General features: G+C 40.6%; 1 protein-coding gene across 1 annotated transcript; it reads right to left on the bottom strand.

The window, feature by feature from the left end:
- Positions 1 to 22443: 22443 nt before the first annotated feature.
- On the bottom strand, positions 22444 to 23826 carry LOC306757008 (nuclear factor 7, brain-like; the record flags this gene model as incomplete). Its single annotated transcript, XM_079241972.1, has 1 exon — positions 22444 to 23826. One exon carries the CDS (start codon positions 23824 to 23826, stop codon positions 22444 to 22446), a length of 1383 nt encoding a protein of 460 aa, XP_079098098.1.
- Positions 23827 to 27519: the final 3693 nt, after the last annotated feature.

The following is a 27519-nucleotide window of genomic DNA, read 5'->3' as shown; positions in this document are numbered from 1 at the left end:
AAGGTGCGCTTCGTCATTATATGCCGATTTAAATCATCAACCTAAACACACTGTAAAGTATTCACACCCTCACTTTGTGTCACTCGGTTCTGGTCAACAAGACATGAAAAGTTCTGCATAAATACAGTCTGTTTATCATCCAAACACTGTTAGAACACAATTAAACTGCTAAACTCAACATTTTTAAACTTCCTTCCATGTCTTCGACTTGTGTGCCCTTCAATTTCCTTTAAATAAGTATTTGGACTCTGATCCCTAGAAATAATCTGAAGACTTCATCTGCTCCAAAACACTGCTGTGAGGGTTCAGATGAGGAAAATCAGCAGAGGATTTTACACAGTTTCATCATCCTTTAGCAGGTTCCCTGTTCAATTCAGAAAAACATCTTACATTCTTCTTCACATATGAAACTTGAAGCGACCAAACTAGATGTCAGAGTTCCAGTTTTTCTCATCAGAGCACTTCATTCCCAGATTGCAGGTTTAATGGTAGAGTCAGAGCTTCTTCAAGTAGAATGTAAGGCAGGTTCATTTGTATTACACACTTCATCTAAAAAAAAAACTTATATAATGTTCAATTTTTTATCATTTTAATTATAAATATTAAATAATTAGATTATATGTTATTTTTACACGGAAATTTTAGTTATTTTATATAAAACATTAAAAGCATAACAACGGGGTGCAGAAGGATTTAGAAAGTTGAATAAAAGAACATGAAGCGACAATGAAAAAAAATACAGTCATTAAATAAGTTTGCCAAAATCATAATCCAAATTTATAAAGAAATTTTGTGGAAAAAAACTTTTTAAAATCAAAATGATTAAAATCAAGCAGCAGTCAAAGACAAGTCACCGGCTACAGTGCAGATTTCATGCATGTGTGCATGAGAAAGGAAATATTTGGGGAATGAATGGCAGGCAGAAAGTTGTGGAACCAGTTCCCAGTTTAGCTTCAAGAAACAGAAACATTCTCTACTTTTATGATCAACTTTTCCTTTCTGATAAACCTTATAGTTTGGTCTGGCTTGGTGCTCATTATCAATCCCTTTAGCCTAAAAAAGTACAAGTACATCCTGCTACGCTCATTGGAACACATTACAGGCTCTCTGTCTAAGTTCAGAAATAATTATTGTTAGAGCTGAATTTGGATTAGTTAAAATCAAACTGAGTTCAGAATGAAACTCATGCAGATGCAAAACAGATGCAAAAACAAATGTAAAAGAGTAATAATTCCTTCTTTCTTGTTGCAGATGGATAGATGTTACAATATTGACTTACTCTCTCTGACGTATCAAGGCCACAGATCTCCATCATAGACTTCTCTGATGTAAAATCCTTGAGGAGCAAAGCTGCAAATGTGTCCAGTCTTGTGTGTGTGACAGTAACCATCAAGTTTTCATCTAATGCTACAAGTCATGTTCACCTTCTGTAATGACTGAACAGTGTTTAAGCATAAATGAAGAGCTACTGTGTGTCAGCACTATCTGCACCGTGTTGCAGACTGTTATCATGTTGTTGAGTATTTTATCTACAAGCTGAAGGAGGCTTTAAAAAACCGTTTTCTTCAAGTGTCATCACAAGGAACCTGTGTGTGTAAAAACAAACAGCTCAACAGCTGTTTGTGTCATACTAAACTTGTAGTATATGCAATTAAATAGGTGAATCAGTAAGATTGGTGGTTCAGAGTCGTTGGTATCTGTAGAGAACTTGAGCTAAGGATTTTTCCCTTAGTAGATCGCCATTGAAGTGCTACTGTGTTTTGGAGGCCTTGTCTTCATTCATTTGTGGTCTATTCACCCCATCTAAAGGAAAACTTTGTGTACTGCATAGTCACATATGTTTCTTTATAAGATGGCCAAAGTAATGATGAAAAAGAAAAACACTTGGCCTGCTACTATATACAAGTTATATGATGTCACTTTAGAAAATGCTTTGGCAAGTGAAAGGCAACTGATGTTGACATAAACTTGTGTATTTTTCTGTCAAAAAGGAAATGGGAAATGTTGGGAATTTCAGTTTATATCATTCTTAGTTTATATTTTAACTTCTCATTAATCTCTCACACTGATATGTTACTTGTCATGTACAAGTTAAAAGGTTTCTGTGTGCGTAAGAAGACTTCAGTTTGGATAAACAGGATGTCTGGGCGATATGCCATAGAACATTGAACAGCGGTCGTGGAAAACATCTGGTCCCCAGAAGAACGATTACGGGAAAAGGATTACGCACAGATATTAGATATTGCAGATATTATTGTAGCTAAGATCTGATGAATGTTCTCCAACTTGACCCCCTTGTATTTTGAATTCTCTCTTCTGGAGATAGGGGAGATCTCTTAGGGAGATGATTCCCTAACTGGACATTGGGGCCGGGGTTTGGTGATGTAGTTCCCTGTCATGTTTACCAGTTTTGTCTGAATACACCCTTAGCTTCCTGCTCAGCTCTTTATAACTCCTATGCATTTCCTGCAACTCAATATTTGTGATGTCAGGTATAGCTTTAGCTGATTCATGACACACACACACTCACACTCACACACACACACACACACACACACACACGCACGCACGCACGCACGCACGCACGCACGCACGCACGCACGCACGCACACACACACACACACACCTTAACAGGTTGTTCTATTCAGTGTTTAGATTAATAAATGTCACACAATTCAGCAGCAAACTACTGATTATTGATCCTCAGAAATGTGCTTAAATATCAGTGTAATTTTAATTTTGAGTCTGAGGAAAAGTTGCTGTTGGAAGTTGGCAGATGTTGTCTTGTTGCCACACATCAATAAAAACACAAGGTCTTGTGTTTGCTGTGTTGTGTGTAACACAACAGTGGGATTATATTAACTCAGAGACCTGGAGGAAAAATCTGGAATATCAGTGGTGCCACATTACATCACCTCTTATTTTGATTCATTTCACAGGATATTCTTGATATGAAAAGTCAGTTTTATTTTTTTTATTTATAAATGTATTTTTACATAGAGCAGACAGATTGTTGCTCATGTTGCAAACACTTCAAGCACTCAAGCATATTCATTCTAGATTGCACCATCTGTTGGCAGCAAATTGTAGTAGCTCTGACTTGCTATCTTGATTTTTTTTTAAGTACAAAAGTCTTCTCACGTAGATGTTACCTCAAATTAGGGTTTTTTTGTTTTTTCTGAGGATTTCATGCCGGTTTGGAGGGTGTGCTGCAAGGAAGATTTTTCTGCATTTTTTTGGCTCTTTCGAGGCTTGTTATGATGAGTCTCCCTGGCAAAAAAAGACTTGTTTATAATCGGGATCAACTGATTAACCTCTCCCAAATCAGGATTATCAGTGAAACAACACATCAAATCCCCATTGAGTTAAAAAGAACAAGAAGAAGATGCAGAGCTGGAGTCAGAGAGCGTAGAAAGCGATGGAGATTTAAACCATTTCTCCCGACTGTCTTAATGGGTAATGTGAGATCGCTAGCTAACAAAACAGACGAGCTTGAGATGCTAACAAGGTCTCAGAAAGAATACAGAGTGCAGTATGATGTGCTTCACCGAGACATGGCTGCATGAACACATCCCTGACTGTAATGTGTCTGTACCAGGCTTTAAAATGATCCATGCAGACCGCAGTAGACAACACAGTGAAAAGCTAAAGGGTGGTGGGATTGCAGTGCTGGTTAACCAGCGTTGGTGTCATCCTGGACATGTTACTGTCAAGGAGAAGATATACACAAGGGACATCAAACTGTTAGCTGTGAGCTTCCATCCATATTATTTACCCAGAGAGTTTACCTGTGTTATTCTGGTAGCGTTTATATAATACCTGGTACCACACCAGACACAGCCTGTGACGTCATCAGCTCCGTCGTTGCTCGGCTACAAACAAACACAGCATCCAAACTCCTTCATGGCGATCTCTGGAGACTTCAACAACATCTCCCTCTCTGCAACTCTACCAACATTCCAACAGTTTGTCAGCTACTCCACCAGAGAAAAAAAGATCATGGACTTATTTTATGCAAATATAAATAATGGATACAGTTGTTTTCTCCCTGCCTCCTTTAGGAAGATCTGACCATAATCTGGTTCTTCTCACCTCCACCTACAAGCCCATCATTCAGCAGCATCCAGTCATCACAAAGACTATCAAAATCTGGTCTGCTGAAGCTGAAGATGATCTTAGAGGAGGCTTTGAGGCTACAGACTGGAACCTCCTCTGTGAACCTCATGGAGACGACATCAACGCCATGACTGAATGTGTGACAGATTACATAAACTTCTGTGTGGACAGTATCGTCCCAACAAGAACAGTGAGGTTCTTCCCCAATAACAAACCCTGGATCACCAGTGACCTGAAAAAGCTGCTGAACATCAAAAAGAAAGCCTTCAGGGATGGAGACAGGGAGTGATTGAGGGCAACACAAAAACAACTTAAAATACAAACTAAGAAGTGCAAGAAGGACTACAGGAAGAAGTTAGAAAGTCAGCTCCAGCAGAATAACGTGAGGGATGTGTGGTCTGGAGTGAAGAAGATCACCGGCTTTAAGGTCTGGACAGACCTAGTGAGCTTAACATATAACACAACAGGTTCAGTTCACCCCCTACCTCCAGCCCAACAGACCACACACCCTCCTAAAAAAAACACAACCAGCTGAACCAATTGACTACAGATCAGTTGCCCTGACAAGTGCTTTTAATACCATTCAGCCTGATTTGTTTTGTGAGAAGCTCCATAAATTCCAGGTTGATACCTCCACAACCACCTGGATCTATGACTACCTCACAAACAGACCCCAGTTTGTGAGAGTGAAAGGTTGTGTGTCTGAGATGGAGGTCAGCATTACTGGTGCACCACAAGGAACTGTACTCTGGCCATTCCTCTTCACACTGCACACCTCAGACTTCTAGTACAACTCTGAGTCCTGTCATCTGCAGAAATACTCTGATGACTCTGCAGTTGTGGGGTGTATCAGGGATGGAAAAGAAGCAGAGTACAGAGAACTGGTCAGTCAGTTTGTTAAATGGTGAAGTGACAATCATCTCATATTAAATAATAGCAAAAAAAAAAAGAGATGATTGTTGACTTCAGCAGGAACAAGAATAAACAAAGCACTGTTTCCATCCTGGGAGAGGAGGTGGAGGTGGTAGAGAAATGCAAGTATCTTGGAGTTCAGCTGGACAACAAACTGGACTGGAAATGCAACACTGACTACATCTACAAGAATGGTCAGAGCAGACTCTACGTCTTAAGGAAGCTGAGATCATTTAACGTTTGCACCAAGATGTTGCATATCTTCTATAAGTCTGTTGTGGAGAGTGCAGTCAGCTTTGCAGCCATCTGCTGGGGTCGTAGCATCAGAACCAGAGGCTTGAAGAGGATCAACAAACTAATCAAGAAAGTTGGTTTTGTGCTTGGAGTAACTCTGAAGCCGCTGGAGCTGATTGTCCAAAGAAGAATGCTGCACAAGCTGATGAAGATGATGGAGGATTCTTCACACCCTCACCACAACAGTGATGAAACAACAAAGTGTGTTCAGTGAGAGGCTTCTCCAGGTCTGATGCAAGACTGAAAGATACAGAAGATCATTCCTGCCAGCAGCCATCAGCCTCCGGAACAAGACCTCCTCTAGTTAATTATTATTATATACTACAATATTGAATTTCCCTTTGGGATTAATAAAGTATTTTTCATTTCATTTCATTTCACTGAGAGTATGAATGTCCAGAAAGTCCCAGAAATGTTCTATATTTCTATATTTCCACACACAGCAGAGAACTAGGCAGGTTTACATCAGAAAATCTCAGATCTCATTGGCCATTGAATTGATATTTTGTGGGCTTGATAAATATGTCGCCATAAGACATCAGTCTGCAATGTTTACTCATTAAAAAGCCATTTTTACCACCTGTACCACTAAATGAACAACGCTAAGATCTGTAAAGTTAATTTGACCCAACAAAGTAACTTACAAAAATCAACATGGTCAACATTTCATTGCTTTTTAAATGTGTCCGGACCATAGACTGTATATAAAGAGATAGACGGAGCCTCTGTGACATCACCCATAGGTTTCTGCAGAGCTGAATTGAAGCTAACCCCGAGATAGCGGTAGCTAACCAGCTAACGGAGGTAAGTGGGCTAAAGCTAAGTCACGTTGTTAACCGGCTAAAAACCGCGGCTGATCTACATTCATCTTACTTGAAGCCGGAGATTGGTACCTGTCAATCAAAAGGACACGCCCTTAAATTTGCCAAACTTCGAGATTAAATTACTTTAAAAGGGGCGAGATAGAAAAAAATTCACTCCCTCCACAGTTGTCATGAAGGTAAACCTGACCTGTAAACCGAAAATGGATTTTTTTAACCAGGCTGTAAACATGTTTCTTTCTCTTTTTCTTTTTCTTTTTTTTTTTTGTATAAATTTATTTATTGAGGACGTACAATAGTAACAAACGTCGAGTTTCAAGTTATCCTCAATACATTTTTCTTTCTTTTTTTCCCCCCCTCAAAATGATAGGCCTATATTACACATTGAATCAGTCAACAGACATAAAATAAACGCTGTTGTAGCTGATTGCTTCAATACCAGATAAACAAAAAACAACAAAAAACAGGTTTCAAAAAATGAAATAAAATAAAGATAACCTAGAAGAAAATAATAATAGTAATAACAATAAGTAAATATAATTAGAACAACAACAGCAACAACAAAAAAGGTAGGGCAAGGTAAGTGGGTGGAGGGTGGGGGTGGGTGATTAATCAGAAGGCATTGTTTGTAGTGATTTACAATATTCCATTAAAGATCCCCATTTACGTTCGAACTTTTGTTTGTGTCCTTTGATTGTGAAATTAATTTTCTCTATCTTAAGAAATGATAGGACATCACGGAACCAGTCAGATATTAAAGGTGCCTTAGAAGATTTCCAAGGTAATAAAATATTACGTCTAGCAATAAGTGATGTAAATGACAAAATTTGGGCATGACTGGAATCAGTCAGAGTGGAATTTACTGGAATGCCAAAAATCGCTAAATAGGGATTCAAATCAACTTTAATTTTAAGAACCTTGGAAATGATTGTCCAATATTGGTTCCAGAAATTACAGAGTGATGGGCACAGAAAAAACATGTGGCTCAGGTCACATGGACTTGCATGACATCTTTCACACTGATCTATTACCTGTGGGTAAATTTTTGACAAGCGTGATTTTGAATAGTGAACTCTATACAGTACTTTAAATTGAATTAGTTGTAATCTAGCTGAGGGTGTGCTAGAGCGAACATTTGCTATTGCTTTCTCCCACTGCCGATCCGAAATGGTTTCTCCCAATTCCTGTTCCCAAGACATTCTGATCCTTTCTGTTGAGTGTACATCCAAGTCCATAAGTCGTTTATAAATTACAGATGCAATTGACTTTGTTTTCATTTTGAGAGATAACAATTCTTCCCATGGTTTTGTGCTTGGAAGAGAGGGATAAGATGGAAAAAGAGAAGATATACAATGTCTTATCTCAAAGGAGCGAAATAGGTGAGTAGCAGGAAGTTCATTCTCATAGGACAAATCAGAGAAGCTTGAAAAGGTATTCTTTCTGAAAAGATCTCTAAAAATTTTGATACCACAGTTTCTCCATCTCAAATAAGTAGCATCAAAGAGACCGGGAGGGAGAAAGTGATTTTTAACAATAGGCATCATTGAAGACGCTGATGTAAACTTAAAGTGATTTCTATTTTGTGACCATATTTTGAGAGTGGACTGTACGACTGGATTTTTTTGTAAATCGACCAGGGTTGATCGGCAGTGCAGAAAATACAAGAGCCTCTAGTGATGAAGAAGTACATGACTGGGATTCCTGTTTACACCATAGCAGTTCGCTTGACTGTAGCCAACATATTAATTTATGAGTATGAGCCGACCAGTAATAATACAAAAAATTGAGCAACGAAAGCCCACCACTAAATGTAAATTTCTGTAAAAGTGACTTCCTAACCCTGGGATTCATCCCCTCCCATAAAAATGAAGTTATAAATCCATCAAGAGTTTTAAAAAAGGTTCTAGGAAGAAAAATAGGAATACACTGAAAGAAGAAAAGAAACTGAGGCAAAACGTTCATTTTAATTGTATTGATTCGACCTATAAGTGAAAGGGGTAGAGAACCCCATCTCTGAAAGTCTATTTTTAGTTGATTAATCAAGGGGAGGAAATTTGCTGTGTATAACAAGGGCAGAGTGCGAGTAACGTTAATTCCTAGATATTTAAATCCTGATGGGCTCAGTTTAAATGGAATCTGTTTGTTTGAGAGCAAGAGCTAAGGAATTTACTGGATAACATTAACTTTTGAGAATATTTATTTTATAGCCTGAAATTGAACCATTCATTCATTCATTCATTTTCTGAACCGCTTAATCCTATTCAGGGTCGCGGGGAACCTGGAGCCTATCCCAGCTGGCTTTGGGCAACAGGCAGGGTACACCCTGGACAGCTCGCCAGTCCATCGCAGGGCGAAATTGAACCAAACCTAGTTAATAATGAAATTATATGAGGAACACTTGTCATAGGATCTGTAACGTACAAAAGCAGGTCGTGTGTAGAGCGACAATTCTAAATTACACTACTTATAAAAAGTTAGGGATATTTGGCTTTCAGGTGAAATTTATGGAAAATGCAATATGTTCATGCTACAGTGATATAATATCATAAAAGTAAGACATTTAAGTAGAAGGATGCACTACTGATTTCCTCATCTCAAAAAATTCATTCAACACAAAAGGTAACAACAATGGTAGTTACACCACAACAAAAAATTTGAACGTCTCAATATCTCGTCATGTGCCCTTGAGCATCAATTACAGCTTGACAACGACGTCTCATGCTGTTCACAAGGCAACTTATTGCCTGCTGAGGCATGGCATCCCACTCTTCTTGAAGGGCAGCCCTCAGGTCATTGAGGTTCTGGGGTGCAGGGTCTCGAGCCTCTACACGACGGCTCAGCTGATCCCACAGGTTTTCAATGGGATTCAGGTCTGGAGAGAGTGCAGGCCATTCCATTTGAGGTACACCAGTCTCCAACAGCCGTTCCCTGATGATGCGGCCTCGATGAGCAGGAGCATTGTCGTCCATGAAGATGAAATTAGGCCTGTGCTGTTCATGTAGAGGCACAATCACTGGATTAATGATGTTATTCAGGTAGTATGGGCTTGTCACTGTACCATTCACAAAGTGTAGGGCAGTTCTGTACCAAGTGGACACCCGTGCCCACACTGTAAGACCGCCACCACCAAAAGCTCGCCTGGTGACAACAGTGGCTGATGCATAGCACTCTCCCTGACGTCTCCAACATCGTTGCCGGCCATCATTTCTGCTCAGTGTGAATCGACTTTCATCAGAGAACAGCACTGAGGCCCACTGGTTCCTCGTCCAGCGTAAATGCTCCCTGGCCCATGCAAGACGATGATGCCTGTGCCTGGTGGTGTGGTCAGGTACCCGTGCAGGTCGTCTAGCACGCAGACCACGCTGATGGAAACGATTTCGAATGGTCTGACGTGACACTTGGGTGCCTCTCACCTCTCTTAAACGTGCCTGGAGTTGAGTGGCATTCATCATCCGGTTTCTCAGGGCAGTGTTCACAATGTAGAGGTCATCAGCACGGGATGTGGCCAAAGGACGTCCACTTCTAGGCCTTTCTGTGACTCTTCCAGTCTCTCGATATCTCTGTTGCAACCTGCTGATGACACTCTGGGACACTCCAAGCTCAGTGGCCACTTCTGTCTGAGAACGTCCTGTTTGAAGCATCGCAATGGCAAGGGACTGTTGTTCCATTGTTAGGTGTCGTCTTGGTCTCATGATGTCAAAATATGAACAGCATGATGAGGACAACTGTTTAAACACCAGCTCTAATTGAACCAGGACATTTATTGGTCAATTCAAGGATCACACACCTGCCGTGATTTTTGCCGTTAAGCTCCTTGTTAGAGAACAGCAACTTGTGCAAAATTTATTGAAACATTTAACAGTTGGACATGTGCATTTAAAAGCTTAGAGAAGATCACATTAAGTTCACCTGTACAGGTTTGAATGCATTTTAGGCTTGTTGTGAAATTTCACCCAAAAGCTGAATATCCCTAACTTTTTGTGAATAGTGTAATACCAAAGCAAGATATCCCTTGAAAGCCATTAAGTGAGCGTAAAGCTATTGATAAAGGCTCAATAGCCAGGGCAAAAAGCCAGGGAGACAGGGGACATCCCTGCCTAGTGCCACGGGACAGACTAAAATAATCAGAAACAACATTGTTTGTACAAACACTAGCCTGAGGTGAGTCATATAACAATCAAATCCATGAAATAAAATGACTTCCAAAGCCAAATTTATGCAAAACAGCAAAAAGGTATGCCCATTCCACACGGTCAAAAGCTTTCTCGGCGTCAACCGATATCACTACTTCTGAATTGATGGTGGAATGTTGAGTCATCATAACATTTAGCAAGGTATGAATGTTATAAAACAACTGACGGCCTTTAATAAACCCATTCTATCCCTCACTAATTATTAAAGGAAGAATTTTTTTCCAATCGACCTGATAAAACCTTAGCGAGGACCTTGACGTCTACATTAAGGAGAGCTATTGGTCTGTATGAGGAGCAAGATGTGGGATCTTTATCTTTCTTCAGAAGGACTGTAATAATAGCTTGAGAGAGCTTAGGGGGTAATGTGCCTCGGTCTAACGATACATTGTATTCCGAAAGTAACAATGGGGCCAACTGAACTGCAAACTTCTTAAAAAATTCTGCTGAATACCCGTCTGGACCTGGTGCCTTGCCATTACACATAGAATTAATGGCATGTAAAATTTCTTCCAATTGAAGGGGAGCATCTGGTTGTTCAGCCATGGTTGGATCAACAGTGGGTATAGCAAGATTTTTAAAGAAAAGAGACAGATCCGAAGCATTAGCCTTAAATTCAGATTGATACAAAGATGAATAATATTTTTTGAAAGGTTCATTTATGGCTTTTGAATCAGTAAAGAGAATGCCTGAATTATCCTTAATTTGAGATATTAACCGAGAAGCTGATTGACGTTTCAGCTGATGAGCCAAAAGTCTACTAGGTTTATCACCATGTTCATAATAAGTTGCACGTATACGAAACAAAAGGCGTTCAGCATGAGTTGTGGAAAGTAGATCAAATTCTGTCTGTAAATCAAGACGTTGTTTATGAAGATCCTGAGCGGAGTTATTTACAATCTACCAGTCTATCTCAGTTATCTTGTCCATTAATTCTTGAAGCTTGGCTATACGTTCTCGATTGGAATTGACAGAAAAGGAGATCCACGCAAGTAAGCTTTCATAAATTCCCATAGCAACGAACATGAGATTGTGTCATTTTTATTAAACCCAATGTATTCATCAATTTTTGATTGTATATAATTATTAAATTTCTCATCGGCTAACAATAAGGAATTTAACCTCCAAGGGAAGGAAAAGAGAGGTAGATTTAGCAGTTTAACATCAATACTATGTGGCGCATGATCAGAAATGACAATTGGATGATATTCAGTTAAAGCTATTTTAGAGATAAGAGAATTATCAACAAAGAAATAATCTATACGCGAAGATGATTGGTGAACCCGAGAGTAAAAAGAATATGCTTTTGTATTAGGATTATAGAATCTAAAAGGATCGGCACATCCATTTTGCAACATAAATTCTGAGACCGATTTAGCCATAGATGACTGAATCATAGTTTTGGGATTTGAGCGATCCAATGTGGGATTGATGACACAGTTCAAATCTCCAGCAAATATTAAAAGGTGACTATCAAGGGAAGGGATGCCACCTAATAATTTATCCATAAATCTGGGATTGTCAAAATTGGGGGCATATACATTAACTAATAATATAGGATAGCTATATAAACTACCAACAACGATCAGCTGTCTTCCATTTTTTGTCAGCTATTAATTTTGACCTTGTAAATTGAACTCTTTTAGTAATTAAAATAGCCACTCCTCTGGCTCTGGAATTGAAAGTAGAATGAAATATATGTCCTATCCATGAACACCTGAGCCTGACATGATCCCTGTCCCGCAGATGAGTTTCCTGGAGAAATATTACGTCACTTTTGAGGCGTTTTAAATGTGAAAATACTTTTGAACGCTTAATGGGGCTATTTAAACCTTTTACATTCCAAGTCAAAAACCTAATACCACTCATATGGTCGGAAATGTTAGCCATAATTAAACATCATGTTGTGATCCTGTTCCTTGGTGGGCGTGCCTGGCATCCTAAACACCTGATCCTCATTCTGGCAATCAGCTGCAGCACTATTTAGGATCCGCCCGGCCTGCTGTTCATCGCCAGATTGTTGAACGTTCCGCGGTACAACTCTCGGCCTGAAAGATTCTTTCCTGTGTGTAGTCCTGATCAATAACCCGTGTGTTTTTTCCCGTCAGAGATCCTGCCTGTTTGCCCGATTGTTGTCCTGCCTGCCTGCCTGCCTGCCTGCCCGCCTCTCTATCCGCTAGGTTTTCCTCCCCGCTTGTCTGCCTGCCGACTAAGCCTGGTTTCCGCATCCACCTGGGAAAGAATCAAGAATCTGAAAGAAGCAAATAAATTATTATCGAAACTCCAAGCCGAGTCCGCATGTGAATTCTCCGAACCTGACGTCAACATAACACATCAGGTATTCCAGGCTGTGCCCGAGAGGGAGAAGGAGGGGGGGCAAACAAAACAAAAAAAACCCACATATATACATACAAAGTACACAGAGGCCTAAACCACATCTAACCCAATAAATCCCTTCACCCCAAAGTACAGTAAACGGTCCTATCCCCAAACGATGCATTTAGGAGTGCAAACTCCTAAATACAAAAACAACTAGAAGTGAAAAAAAAAAAGTATTATTGTACAAATACTGATCGTACGTATTAATACTACAAAGTAAAGGGCTGAAAATCTTTTACTGATAATTCTACAACTGAAAAATAATAGTGCTAATAATAATGGAATAAAATAACCATTTGTAGTTTACTGTTATAGATCAGTCTCATCACACCCAGATGGGACAAAACACAGGATCTGGAACAACGTCACTGTCCCGGGGCAGGTGGCGTAGTTATTGTCTTAATGTAACCTTGGCTTTCCCTGGTGAAGTGAAATCGCACTGCATCCCTCCATAGGTGATGCGCAGTTTTCCTGGATGTAGAATACCGAACCAGACTCCTTCAATGTCCCGCAGCTCTTAAAGGCAGCACGAGCACGAGCAGTCTTTGCGGTGTAGTCGGGGAAAATGGAGATGGTCATATCTCTTATCCTGATTCGCTGTTGCTCCCTGGCACTCCGGAGGATATTGACACAGTCTGAGTAGCAGTGTAATCTAGCCACAATAGCACAGGGGCGTTCACCCGATCCAGGTTTGGGGGCCAGGGAGCGATGTGCGCGATCCACAAGTGGCTGCTTGGTCAGTTTAAAAGCCTCCTCCAAAAGATTGGTCACATATTCACAGGACGGAGTGTGATCCTCCGGGACTCCTACAATACGGATATTATTCCTACGGGAACGTGACTCCAGGTCTTCACACTTGTTTTCCAGTTTGACCATTTCTTTGGCCATGTTTTCTACCTGGGAGCGAAGTGAGGTAATATCATCTGTGCAACTAGAAAGAGATCGCTCCATAACCGTAATGGTGCCCTTCAGTCCCATGAAGTCTTGTTTCATCGTAGTAATATCAGACGAGATTTCGGTTTTGAACATAAGCAGCTCTGATTTAATCTATACAAGATTTTCCCCAAGAGCTGCATGTAGTTCGTCTTTAAACATAGTTTTTATCTCCTCGCGAAGAGCAAAAAGTAAATCCGCCTTGAGGCCAGTAACATCGGCTTCGGGCAGCGGCTCCACATGTTGCCCCATACTGGGCACAAGTCGCTGTGACAATCTACCAAAAGGCGGAGATGAGGAGGTAGCAGCAGGCCGCGGTTGAGGTTGTTGGGTGTTTGCGTTCTTAGCAGATTTAGGCATTGTTGAAATCGTGCCCTGTGACAACATTGTTGTGAAGTGGTGTATACAAATAAAGCTGAATTGAGTTGAATACCTGAGACGAAATTGTGTTTGAATTTCATCTGCAGATTTAAACCATCAGCCTAAATGCAGACTGTAAAGTTTTCACACCTTCACCCTGTACGTCGCTCTGTTTTTGTAAACAAGACATGAAAATTTCTGCATAAACAGACCCTGTTTATCATCCAAACACTGTTAAAACACAAATATACTGCTAAACTCAACACACACTATCTTCCTCCACCTCTTGTTTGTCCTTCTGTTTTCTTCATAGAAGAATCTGGACTCAGCAGTGTCTCATCAGACAAGTTGGACCTGCAGATTGTTGTTTTATCCCCAGTTTTGTTTGTTTTTCACAACAGTGGAAAAGTCAGTCAGTGTGTCAGTAAACAAAGAGAAACGTTTTTTAACAGTTTTGATCTTTGTACTGTAAGTACTTTTCCTTTATGCAGATGATCAAGGTCTCAAGATTAAAGACCACAGTGACAAAGATGTTTCCTTTTATTTAAGTAGGTTAAAGAAGGAAAGTAAGGCCATGATGCATCTTGTATTCTCTCTCTCTCAGGCTGTGTCTCAATCCAGGATCTGTACACTTAATAAATTGTCAGCTTTGTCACTGTGGCACGCCAAGTGCTGTCCCAGTTCAAATGCTCCTTCGAATCCACCCTTCAGATCTGCACTTTGTGTGGCTCCAGATTAGCTTAAAACGAAGGCTACAAGCGATGCATCCTTCGCAGCCTCTTTTCATCCAGAATTCATTGCGAGTCTGAAAAGAATGTGGTGTAGGTACCACACCAGTTAGGCCATTTATTTATTTATTTTTGTTTGTATGTATATACACCCATGTATTTGTCACACCAGAGAAACTGGGACAACATTGTGTCCAATAACCATAAACGCATTTAATTCCATGCTTCTGACCAGGATTTTTTTTTCACTGAAGTTAACGTCATCTTGACAGGATGAGCTATCAGCCTGCTTCATCCACAAGTTTGTAATTTAGACAGGTAAATAAAAATAGATACAATTAAAATTACTTGCATTTGACTGGTTCTGCATCTTTGAGAGAAATATTCATTTCTAGTTTTTCGATGTGGCCAATATCACTATGTGATTTTGAGAAGAAGTGACACTCCCCCCTAAGCATCTGCTTCACTACTAGCAACTAATTGTCTCTGGTCTTCACTTCAGTGACTTAAATCTACTGGCTGGTCCCAGTGTTCACAGGCATCATGGGCTGTGGGCTGTGTGCCCACATGATTCACTGTGGCTGATGTCAAGCTACTTTCAAAAATTTGGGCAGGCAAGACTGTCAAAATTGTTTGCACAGTTCCTATTAAAGTACGTTCTGGCAAAGCAATATCATGATCAGTTGGATTGAAAACATAAATTAAACTAGAAACAGCAATTATTGAAATAATAGCAAATGTGAATGCCCATTTATTGAACTATGCTGAATGATTAAAATAAAACTGCACAAGTATAACAAACGCAAAAACTATAAAAAAAGCAAAACTACATTTTTTCATATTGCCCCATATCAGGATTGAACCCATGAACTTCTGCATTGGAGTACATTGCCTTTACGCACTACACCACTACACTCCAAATTGCGTTGTGGAAAAAAAAAAGTGTTCTCATTTTTTCCAGATGCCTTTTTTTCACTTCCAGCAGGGCGCAATCAGCGGGATTGCAAAAAACTAAACTCCAGTAAAGACAGACTTTATTGTTCAATGTGAAAAACTGTTTGATGTGTTTAAGATTTATCAGAGTGTTGAAATGTTGCAGGGAGCATTGTTGGAACAAATCCTTCATATTTAACTGGGACATTTGCAAATAAATTCCTTTGCTCCTTGAAGTGCGCAGCTGAGGCCAACAGTTCGCATTGAGCAGCCTGCAGAACTACATGCCATCACACAAGCAACAGCCGACAAACGACAATGGGGCTATGTGTTAAATGCTGCGTTCAAACCAGTGCCTTGTATGTGTACCTGTGTCCCGCTGCACAAAATGGACCAATCGCTGAGATAAATTCTGTTTCATCCAATCACAGAAACTGATTTCAAAACATTGACAAAAACTTGAATACCTTAAAAAGTTTAAATGTTACAATGTTTAAATGTTTGGTTATTTCCAGAAACTAGCCTAAATGTGGTTTCAACCCATCCTAAATATGGCACATCAGTTCCGTTTGCAGCAGTAAGTGTCAAAGCATGTGGTGAATCAAGAATCTCAGAAACATCCCTCAGCGCCATGGTTGGTAAGTATTTATGTTTCCACCCTTCATCGATGATTGACACCTGGGAGCCTGTGTTCCACAGAGCCTGCAGTTGTTGTCCATCCAGGTGACCCTTGACAAGATACTGTTTTCCCACTAACGAAGTAACTTTGTGTCTGTAACTGGCCTGAACTAGTGGAGGCAGAGTGCTGACATTTCTATTTGTCAGAACCTTTCATGAGTATTAAACATGTGGATGTATTTTTTCATATGTGCAGTCCAATTTTGTTTCTGACATGCTTTAGAACAATATAGTGTCTCCTTACAGGATGAGCATTGTTTCAGTTTGTCCAGTGAGTATATACAACCACAGTTCTCACATTTTTGGGACCTCTTAATAGTGATGGTTAGCATCCGTCCCACTGTGGTAACCACTCCATTTAAAGGAGCATCCCTGGGCTGTCTAACATTCCCGGCTCTGCATCCAGATTGAAAATGCTCTCCACTTCCACACTGGTAGCAGTTTATGCAGCGTTCATTTGTGTCTGTCTGCTGACAGACCAAACATCTCCGGCGAGCACGCCCAAAGTAGTTTGTCTGCTGACTGTGTCCATGGTGAGGAACTACTGGAGCAGGCTCTTGGGGCTGGTTTTGTCTGTTGTAGAACTGATGTGGTGGGGTGGATGACTGGAAGTTTCTGTCTGGAATGGTTGAAGGTGGGATGTGAAAACATGGCTGGGACCTGGGCTGCTGCAGCGTTTCCTTAATTTGAGCTATTTCTGTATTCAAACCTTTAGAGATGCTACACCTGTCTTAAGTTCTTGTATTTCTGTCATGAGTTCTGGCGAGAGCTTTGCTTTGGTCTCTCTCACTGTGCATTTAGTGGTTTGCACATCTTCTGACTGGACTTTCTTTTGTTCTTCAGTTCAGCCTCAGTGGCACAGGCCATGTTTAGCTTCTCTAGCAGAGCCTCATCTGAAGTTTCTTGATCCAGCAGGAGAGGCTGCATGTCTATCCTGATGCTGTCATCATGGACACCAGTAAGTAAAGTGTGCAAACACATGCATTGTATGAGAGCTGGGTCAAATTTGAGCCCAGATTCTGACTCTTGAGAAGCAAATAATACTTTCTGTTTCAGATATAAGACTTTGATAACAAAGCTCTGCGGGGTTTCCTTGCTGTTCTTTACCTCAGATGCTAAATGTTTAAAAAGATCAGTGGCACTCTTTTCTTGAAAATGGGAGCACAGGATGCATCTAATAGTGGGAAGAGTTAGGTGAGGTTTTCCTTGCAAATAGCTGCGCAGTTGTGAGCCAGGTGAAATAGCTCTGATGATTGCATCCACAATTTCTATCTCAGGATAATCCCTTTTCCATTTTCAATCTGTTGAGCACAGCTGGAAAAAGTCAACTTATCTTTTTGGCCTATTTGTCCAGAGATTTTAAAGTCTTTACGCCAGAATGAACTTGGCTGCTGCTGAACACTGCCAAGAAAACAATGTGCTTGTGGAACCAACTGTAGTTGGAGAAGGTGCTGAGGATCCTGAGCTCCGTCATTTGCTGTGGTTATCATTTCAGTTCCGATTTACTGACTTTCTCTTACAGTTCTTTGTTCCCCATTTCCACTTGTTGCATCTGTGCTCCCTGCATTATCAGCTGGCACTGCTTCCACCTCTACCTCAGCAGTCAAGTCTGCAATTTTATCTTTCAGTAACAGCAATTCAGACATGCCACTATCCTCTAACTCAGCCACTTTCTCTCTTTCAAGGTGCTTAATTACATTAGTCAAGAGTGTTATGCATGATTTTTTTTTCCAACATTTGGTCTTTGATCTCCACTTATATCTAGAACACCACAGACTTTAAGTAAATTTTCTTTAGTCAGTCAGAGCGTGTAGCCCTTCTACTCCCTCTTCCTGTAATGTTTCCAAGGCTTCCATGACTAACCGGACAGATCTGTGCAGAACTTAGCTCTAAACTGGATAATTTTTAGTGTTCCTGATGATCTCTTGTTGGTCTCAGGTGACAGATCAACACGACAACCACCAACTTCCAGCTTTTGTCACACAGCACACCTTCCTGGGTCAAGTTTTGGGGGCGCTGCATCAAAATTTGATGACCAGGCTGTTGGTACCAGACATCCGACAAGCAATCCCAGCAGTGCCTCCAAATGTTATACCCTTGCATTAGGGTGGAAAGAATCACACGAGTGACAGCAAGGCACGCATTGAGGTAAAACCGCTACATCTCAAAACAGCATAAAACCTCAATTTGACTTCACCAAACTAACATAAAATGCTGTAATATATTTAAAAACTTAACATTACATTATTCACTATTACTGTTTTGTTTATGTTTTTCTTAACATAACTCTCCAGATGTTTTCTTTAGCAACTAGCTTTTTATTCAACATCTTCGTACTACCAACACATGACTTCCTGTCCTGACGTGACTTTTTCTTCTTTGCATCCTGTTTATAACATGCCACAATCATGCTAAACATTACTGACTCCTTGTGGTCAGCTGTGGAACAGCTTGATTATCACAATTACCTGAATTAGGGTGGAAAGAATCATGTGAGTGATTATTACTGCTTCCCTCATGCTGTGAGTTTATTGCAATGAGGATATCTATAACTACCTCTTAACTGAATTGTATTTTACTATTCATAACAAACCTTTTTGCTTTCTTAACTATTTTAACCATTTTAAAATTAAATCAAATTATGAATTGATTTTTAGACTGTGGTTATGAGGAAAAGTTAAGCCTATGTTATCCCTGTCATGGTTAAGACTTTTCGTGTATTAATTTTTCTGTTTTATTTTGTAGTTTTTCCTTTTTAGCTCCCTTATGTCTTGTTTAGCTTTTGTTCCATGTTCATTAGCTTCACCTGTATTCAGTTAGTTTATCTGTGTCACCTGTGTCCCGTTTGGATCAGTGTATTTATAGTTCTCACTTGTTGGTTTTCTTTGCTGGATCATTGTGTTTGAGTTAGTCTCCTGAGTTCCTGTGTTGAATTAAATCAGTCTAAAAACCTGCATCCCTGTGCTGTCCTCCCTGCATTTGGGTCCACACCTTCACCTCCCATGTCGTCAGCGTAAAATAATGATCCAGCCAAACAAGGACCCAACAGAGATGATCACGCTATTTGAGTTTTTTCGTCGGGAGGTGGTCAAACACCTCCCGACCTACGAGCATCTGGACCCGGAGCTTCACCAGACCTCACCAAAAAAGACCAGGTACAGACGGTGCAGACGGCTGGCTTGCCCGGTGGAGAGCCCGGGCCAGTCCCCTTTTCAGGGAACTAGGCTGGCGTTCCGGACCACTACGTATGCCAGCTCCATGCCCCCTGTCTCCAGTGTCCCCGCCAGTCCCCACAACCCATCCGGCGCCGCAGCACCTTGTTCCCGAGGAGGTCCCAGGTCGGGACTCTCCTCCTCCGACCCATGTTTCCGAGGAGGTCGCTCCGTCTCCTCCATTCCCGTTTTTGGGCCGTGCGGTGGCCGGCCCTTGAGTGTGGGGGGGGGGGGGGGGGGGGGGGGGGGGGCATGTCATTTCCTTGTGTTTTGTTTTGTGGTTTTTCCTGTTTAGTTCACTTGTCTTGTTTCTTGTTTAACCTTTGTTTCTGTTCATATAAATAAATCAGTCTTGAATCTGCATCCCTGCTTGCTCGTCTCTGCATTTGGGTCCACACCACACCTTCACCGCCACCATGACAATCCCAACCATCACATCTACAACGTTTACAAACTTTTTAGCAGCTGTCCCACTAAACTAACAACATTAAGAGCTCTAAAGTTAATTTGACCCAACAAAGTAAAAAGCTACACATCATCAGAGTTGTTATATCTACATAAGCACTGTGTGGTGGAGCTGAACCACTTTGAGTTGTGATGTTATTTGCCATTTTAACGCTCCTGTCCTTGACAGTCTTTGCAGAGAGAAACATGTCTAAACTATTTTCGGAACTATTTCACATTTATTAGGTCTGACTTAAAATGCTCTAATATTTCATTGAATTCTTGTTTTGTGAAACGTTTCCTGCACTGTTTCATGTCTTCTGCTCCCTGAGTACCTGCATCAGTAGTTGAGTTTAAAAATTCCACTCCTGCTCGACGTTCCACGGAAAATCGGAAATTGCACTTGATCACTAATCTCTAGTTTAATACTTTTCAGTTGATATTTTTGTTCTAGAAATGTCTTTACCTGCAACCAAGACTGCAACGATTTTTCGACAAAGTCGACAATGTCGTCAATGAAAATTCATTGAAGCAAAATTTAATTGTTGACACGTTGCATTATAAAACACCACCCACGACTTTTCAGATAGAATAAGAACTGTAAACACCAAGAAGTCCTGGGGGAAGCATTGTGATTTTCTGCAGCGTTTTTTTTTTTTTTTTTTAAACAAAGAACAAACTGATGGCGTCTCAACCTGTTTCCAAATTTTGGGGATATTTCACGCTAAACAAAGTGTCAAACAGGTAAAATGTGTCGTCTGCCACGCAGAGTTGGCGTACCATGGCAGCACGACAGTAATGCATGACCATCTGAAATGAAAGCACCCCAGAGTCGTGGTTTACAGCATTCCGGGAACGAAAGTTTGCATAACTAGTGATGTGCTGTTAACTCTGCCAAAGAGGTTCTGTTTTTACCAGTGTTTATCTGTTTGTTTGTGTTTAAGATAACTCAAAAAGTTCTGGATAGATTTTAAAGAAATTTTCAGGAGTTGTTGGAAATGTGAAAAGGAAGAAGTGATTTAATTTTGGGGTGATCCGGATCACCGTTTAGATTCAAGGCTTTTTAAAAGGATTCTGGCCCTTGGTTACCATACAAAACAAGCTTTTCAAGATGTAAATAATCATTTCAATGCAATTCTATGAAAATTAAGATGGCGAAATATTACTTTTATTTTGTATTCCTTTTGAGGCAAATTCTGTATAGCTTGGATATGACACTATAGCTAAGTTTGAATGTTTCAAAATAAATTAGTAGTAAGCTGTTAAGCTTAAATTTAACATTCCACTGGTTCAGGAGTCCTTCTTTTGACTTACTAAAGGACATTATGTTTTGACTGACTGGGAATCAGAGTGACATTTATATGATGCAAATGAAGAGATTGGGGTAAAACATACTGGAGCCTGTAAGGGGCTGCGTAAACTGGAAACACAGATGGTGGGTGTAAGAAATAATCGTGACTAATCAAAAAAAATATTTACAGATTAGTCAACTATTAAAATAATCGTTAATTGCAACCCTACATGTAATATTTTGTGCTGTTTGCTAATGTTGTTTGTTGTTTGCTAATGTTGTTTGCTAATTTTCATCCCAAATAAAGTTGTCAGTGTCCATGACAAAAAAAAAAAAAAAATACAAATAAATCCAAGAGTTTTCCTTTAGATCCAGTGCAGAAGGCTGGAAGAGCTGTGGGTTCCAGAATCCTCCCATAAGACAATGAGGCTGGAACACTGCTGAGGGGCAAAGTCTCATTGGATACGATAAAAGACTGAGTTCCAGTAAGGGACAAAGACTGATTAACTGATCCAGACATGCTTGAAGACCGTGATGAAGACTCTGACCGTGGCTCATTACAAGTGAACTTTGATATGACTGTTAACTGGCTGGTAAGTGAATAAAAAGGAAAAGTCAGACTGATGTCAGAAAGAGCTACCACCACGTCTTTTATTCCAGCCTGGATTTTAACTCCTGATCAGAACCAGATGCTTTTTATGATTTCCTGCTTAGTCACACCTGAGAACTGAAACATGACTCAATGAAACACCTACAGTTAGATGTAAACATGTCAATACAGTAATGAAATTAAGAACAAAGAATGGAAAAAGCAGAAAAAGGCAAAGACATAACATCACAACTGTACAAATCACAATCAGATAAAAAGTTTGAACAATGTAAATAATTGACATAACAGAATGAATGAAAATAAAGTTGTTGTTTTTTTTTATATAAATTAATCTGATTTTAATTTTCTGCTGAGAGAATGAACCACAAATATTTCTTTTATCTCTTCAACTTTATTTACTTTCATTTTTATCTATATTTACATTTCAGAATTAAAACATTTCTCTTTCAAACAAACAGATGTTCCTGTTTGACTGAAGTCTCTACATTTCCACCAGATCAACAAGGTTTAATGTGAACTCTGTGTTCTTCATACTGAACATATCAGAGAAGCTGTTTCATCACTGAGACCTTTAAAGGTAAAATCTGTGCTTTATAATCTATGTGTATGAATGGAAACATCCTCTCAGTGAAAGTGTGTGTGAGGCTGTGTATGTGTGTGTTTGTATCAAGATCAGAGAACAACAGCTTTCCTTTGTCCCAGTCCAGATTCACTCTGATCCTCTGCAGCTTCTTCTGAACTGGAAGATTAATGTTCAAACCTGGAGAACCTGCTGAGTATTTACCTTGATGGAACCATATTCTCCATAATCCAGACCCTATGTCTGTCATCCTGTTTGCAGACTCTGCTGACACACCCACTCTCCACATCTCACTGTCTCCAACCTCCATATGCCAGCTGTGAGTTCCTGAATTAAAACCCTCAGAACTCAGGACAAAACCATAAAAACCAGTTCTCTCTGGATTACCAGGAAGGTTCTGTTCCTCTCCTACTTTCACACTGGTCAGATCTTCAGACATGATCAAGTCTGGACCAGCAGTGTTTGGGTCCAGAATGATGGGGGTGTAGCAGACCAGGTCCTTCATGTTGTTCCAGATGTTGAAGGCCAGGTTGCCCAGATGTTTGACCTGGTCTATCAGAGCTCCAGAGTGCAGCTGTGGATCATCCAGCAGGGGGCAGCGCTGGACTCTTTCCACTGCAGCCTTGTAGTTGTTCAGGAATGAGACGTCTGCAGCTCTCAGCTCCTCCTCTGTGGTTCTGACTGTGTCTGAAAGAGCTGCTATGTCTCTGCTCAGAGCCTCCATCTTCTCCTTCATCATCCCACTCTTCTGCTCCTCTTCCTCCCTCAGTGCAGCCAGCCTGGCCTCCTCTTCCTCTGCTAGAAACTGATGAAGCTTCTTAAACTGCTCCTTAATCTGCCTCTCTGTGTGTCGGGCCTGGACCTTAATGTGTTCTGCTGTTTGATCAAACTCCTTCTGAACTTTCTTCTGGATCTCCAGTTTCTTCTTTAATGGTTGCAGAGTTTCCTGAAGTTCCTTCCTGTGCTGTGATGCAGCTTCATCGATGGGTCTGATTCTGTGGTTGGTGTGTTTTTCTGAATCTCTGCAGACGAGACACACTGGCTGCTGGTGGTCCAGACAGAAGAGTTTGAGTTTCTCAGAGTGCAGATGGCAGAAACCTTCTGAAGCTTTCTGATCTCTCTCCTGTAAGAAGGACTCACACAGATTCTTCAATGCCAGGCTTATAGGTGGTTCCTCTTTTGATGATCTTCTCTTACAAACGGGACATTCACGTGTGGGTTTCTGTGTCCACCAGTTCTTCAGACAGTCTCTACAGAAGCTGTGGCTACATGACAGAACAACAGGATCTCTGAAGATGTCCTGACAGACCGGACAGCAGAGATCCTCCTCTGATTTGGAAGCCATTTAGTCTGAGATGGTTTTATTGCATGTGTTTTTAACTTGTTTGACTACAAACCCCTCCTGGAGGCCTCGCTAGCACAACCCTAATTATTAATTGGGAACACCTGAGTGATTGGAGCAGACCATTTAAAAGATGAGCAACAGGTGTGAAGACAAGAGAGAAGAAGAGCAGAAGAGAAGCAGAGAGCATGACACGGGACTGGGACTGGGACTGGTGAGGGGCCAGTGACGACTGGTCCCACTGCGGCTTGGTGGTGGCCAGGCGGAGCCTGAAGTGCAGCAGCCGGTCTGGACCCTTAGGCGCAGCTACTCAGTCCTGGGCCTACAGATATTCCTGTCCCAGGACCAAGCGTGAGTAACAAGGCTTAGTTTAGGTTCCAGAGGGAGAGGCCTGGCTCCAGGGCCAGGCAGGAGGGTTCCCCTCTTAAGTATGTAGACTGGTGCGTATTCTCCTCTCTGCAGGTCCTGGATGTGATATCGCCAAGTGGAAGGCAGAAGATTGGATCCGTCGCTGCAGAGAGGAGGACCACCCCAAGCCACACAGTGACCATTTTAAAGGACTTGGGTTTTAATATTTTAACTTTTTTTTTTTTTTTTTTTTTAATCTCTTTTTATTAAACTGGTTTTATTGAGATTTAGTGTGGTTGACTCTGCTCCCCCTGATTTTTAAAAGAACCAAGAGAACAGACAAAACCTTCATTGACTGGGATGATATGGGCATTAAAACCTTCGCTGACTTTTACGATAATGGGACATTTATTTCATTTGCCAACTTTCAATCTAAATTTTAACATATCAAACGGTGATTTTTTTTTTTTTTTCCGCTATTTACAACTACGGGATTTTATGTCTAAAAGTGTCTCTCAGTTTCCCAATGCACCACCAAAAAATCCAATTGACTCAATTTTAGATCAGCCTCAAACATTTAAGGGCATTATTTCAATTTTGTATAATTTTTTTTTATGCAATGAAAAAAAAACAGCTTTTTTTTGTACTGAAGCGTGAATGGGAAACTGAGTTAAATATAACACTTTGTGATGACCTCTGGCTGTCCATCCTTAACAGGGTCCACACTTCTTCAGTTTGTGCAAAACAATCATTTATGCAATGTAAGATTTTGCACCGCTGTTTCTGGACCAACCAAAAGATGGCAAAGATTTTTCCAGAATTCAGAAAGTAAAAATCCTAAAAAAATAAATAAATAAAACTAATCGTCTCTATTTGAAAATAAATTATGGGTGTAACCACAGAAATGCTGATATATGGGAGGCCCAAGCACCACTACTGATACACAAACTACAGTTTGAGAACTGTTAGGCAATATATATTATGTGAGATTTTTTTCTGTGTTTTCTTTATATATGTACACTTTATTTTATTTATTTTTTTAAACCTGTTTTTATTTTCTTTAAACATGCCCCAGCCACCCGTTACATAAAGCTCTGCACAAGTCCGCTACTGAGCCATCAATTTCAGCCAGGTCAAATCAATGGATCCAGCAGCTTCTTGTTAACCTATTTGAGTGTCTGTCAGTCAGGTGTGTGTTGGAGCACAGACACAACAAAAACCTGCAGGATACCGGCCCTCCAGAACTGCAGTTTGACACCCCTGCACTAGAGTGAAAGCACCGTCAGCATTCGAAAGTGACCAAAACATCAGTCAGAAAGCGTCCGAACTGAGAAGTGGTCTGTGGTCACCACCTGCAGAACCACTCCTTTATTGGGTGTGTCTTGCCAATTGCCTATAATTTCCACCTGTATTCCATTTGAACAACAGCATGTGGAATTGATTGTCAGTCAGTGTTGCTTCATAAGTGGACAGTTCAATTTCAAAGAAGTGTGGTTGACTTGGAGTTACATTGTGTTGTTTAAAGGAGTCATAACCTGGTCTTTTCATGTGCCTACTGTCCTCTAATGGTTTTTGAATAACTGTTTAAAAACTTAAACAAAAAAATTTTATAAAAGTGCTTTTTCTGACACTTTATTCTTAAACATTTTCTCGCGAGAATTCACGCGAGATTTTCACCAACCTGGATATGGATTAAAATAAAGAGCTGCCCGCTGATTGATCGCTGGAAGTCCGGAGCCGGAAGGGGGGTGAGGCCAGTAGTCTCAATGCTAAAAACATTAGCGGCAAGTGATAGCAGCTAACCTGACAGCAGCAGCTTTCTGAATTCAGCATTGATGTTTGAACCGGACTCTGAGCCTGAGAGAGAAGATACCGAGATGGTGGAAGGAGCATGTTTACAACAAACTGTCTCTGAATGGTAAAGTCCTCACTTTTAATGTCTGCTCACCTAGCCTGTTCAGATAGCATGTTGACAACGAGGCATGTCGTTCGTGTTAATATGTCTGTTTTATTCCGTGTTACGCCAATTTTTGAACAATAAATGAAACAAAAAAATGAAGCAGATGTTGACATCCCGGGAGAAAATTTAAAAAATGCGTTTGCGAGACTTCGGTGTTGCGGCCAGTTTTGCTGCAAACAAAGCGTACAGACGTAAAAACCCGGCCGTCTTCAACAGAAAGGCTTCCAGGGATGTTACCACTTCCGCCTAACACTAACACGCATGTTTTAACTCAAAAAAGAGCAATTTCTGGGTGATGACTCTAAGTGTTCCATTTATTTTCTGAGCAGTGTATACTACCTACTCCGTAAGTGAAAACCCTTTGCGTTCAATTGGAACAATAACATTGTCAAATGTCTGGGGATAAAATTATTAAATATAAAATATCCCAAAATATAGTCAGATATCAGTTATGAATTATTTATCTATTACTAGACAAATAAAGGAAGACATTCATAGATGGTGTCACAATCAGCCCTGCTTCCTCCAGCATTGCTGCTCGCCACACCCCTAATCAGGTTTACTGCCCTCACCTGCCACTGCCACCTGTTCATCATCCCCATCAGTTCAGCCTGTGTATATATGCAGCTTCCACCATTCACTCACTGCCAGATTGTCATGCTCTTGTGCCTGACCTTCCAGCACTCCTATCGGAATTGCCTGCCTGTTACCGATCTGATCTGCCTCTTGTCTTGCCCTTGGAACCTGCTCTCCAGTGGTTACTGGGTTTCTGTCCTGGAGGACCAGTGAGTTAGTGGAGTCTCTGTCTTCTTGTTGGTCATGTTGCCTCCCCTGTTGGCCCAGAGAAAGATTACTCTGCTTGGCACATTGGGAACCAGAGTTCAATCCCAATACTGAACATTCTCAGGTGGATAATAAAGACTCTTAACCTGCCCTGATCTCTTGTGCTGTTTTTGGGGTCCTTTCTCCGATCATTTCAGATGGGCTTTGTTGCCACTTGATGTGCATAACAGAACTGACATAATCAAAAATGTCTACTTTTTCTTTCAATCAATACAGTGCAAACACCAACTAAACAATTTGTCACAGCAGAATGTTTCAGGATTTAATGAAGAGGGCTACAAACCCAGAGATGCTTTTACAACATTACAGCTTCCTAAGGAACAAAGCGGTCTTTCCCTCCCAGATTTGCAAAGTTATTTTAAAGCTGCACAGCTGAGATGCTCAATCCACCCTTCCCATGAAGCCAAACAAAAAAGCCTGGACATGAATGAATAATTTGACCATTTGTATTTGGAAATAAGTGTTTATATTGAAAACAAAAGATATCTAAACTGCTGGACAAAGACTCCCTTAAATATCTGGTTTGAGGAATGTGACAAACAGAA

This window comes from Telmatherina bonti (assembly GCF_933228915.1).
Source record: "Telmatherina bonti genome assembly, chromosome: 6".
NCBI classification, from domain to species: domain Eukaryota; kingdom Metazoa; phylum Chordata; class Actinopteri; order Atheriniformes; family Telmatherinidae; genus Telmatherina; species Telmatherina bonti.
The sequence above is the reverse complement of the archived record's forward strand: the minus strand, read 5'-3'. Positions and strand labels throughout refer to the sequence as shown.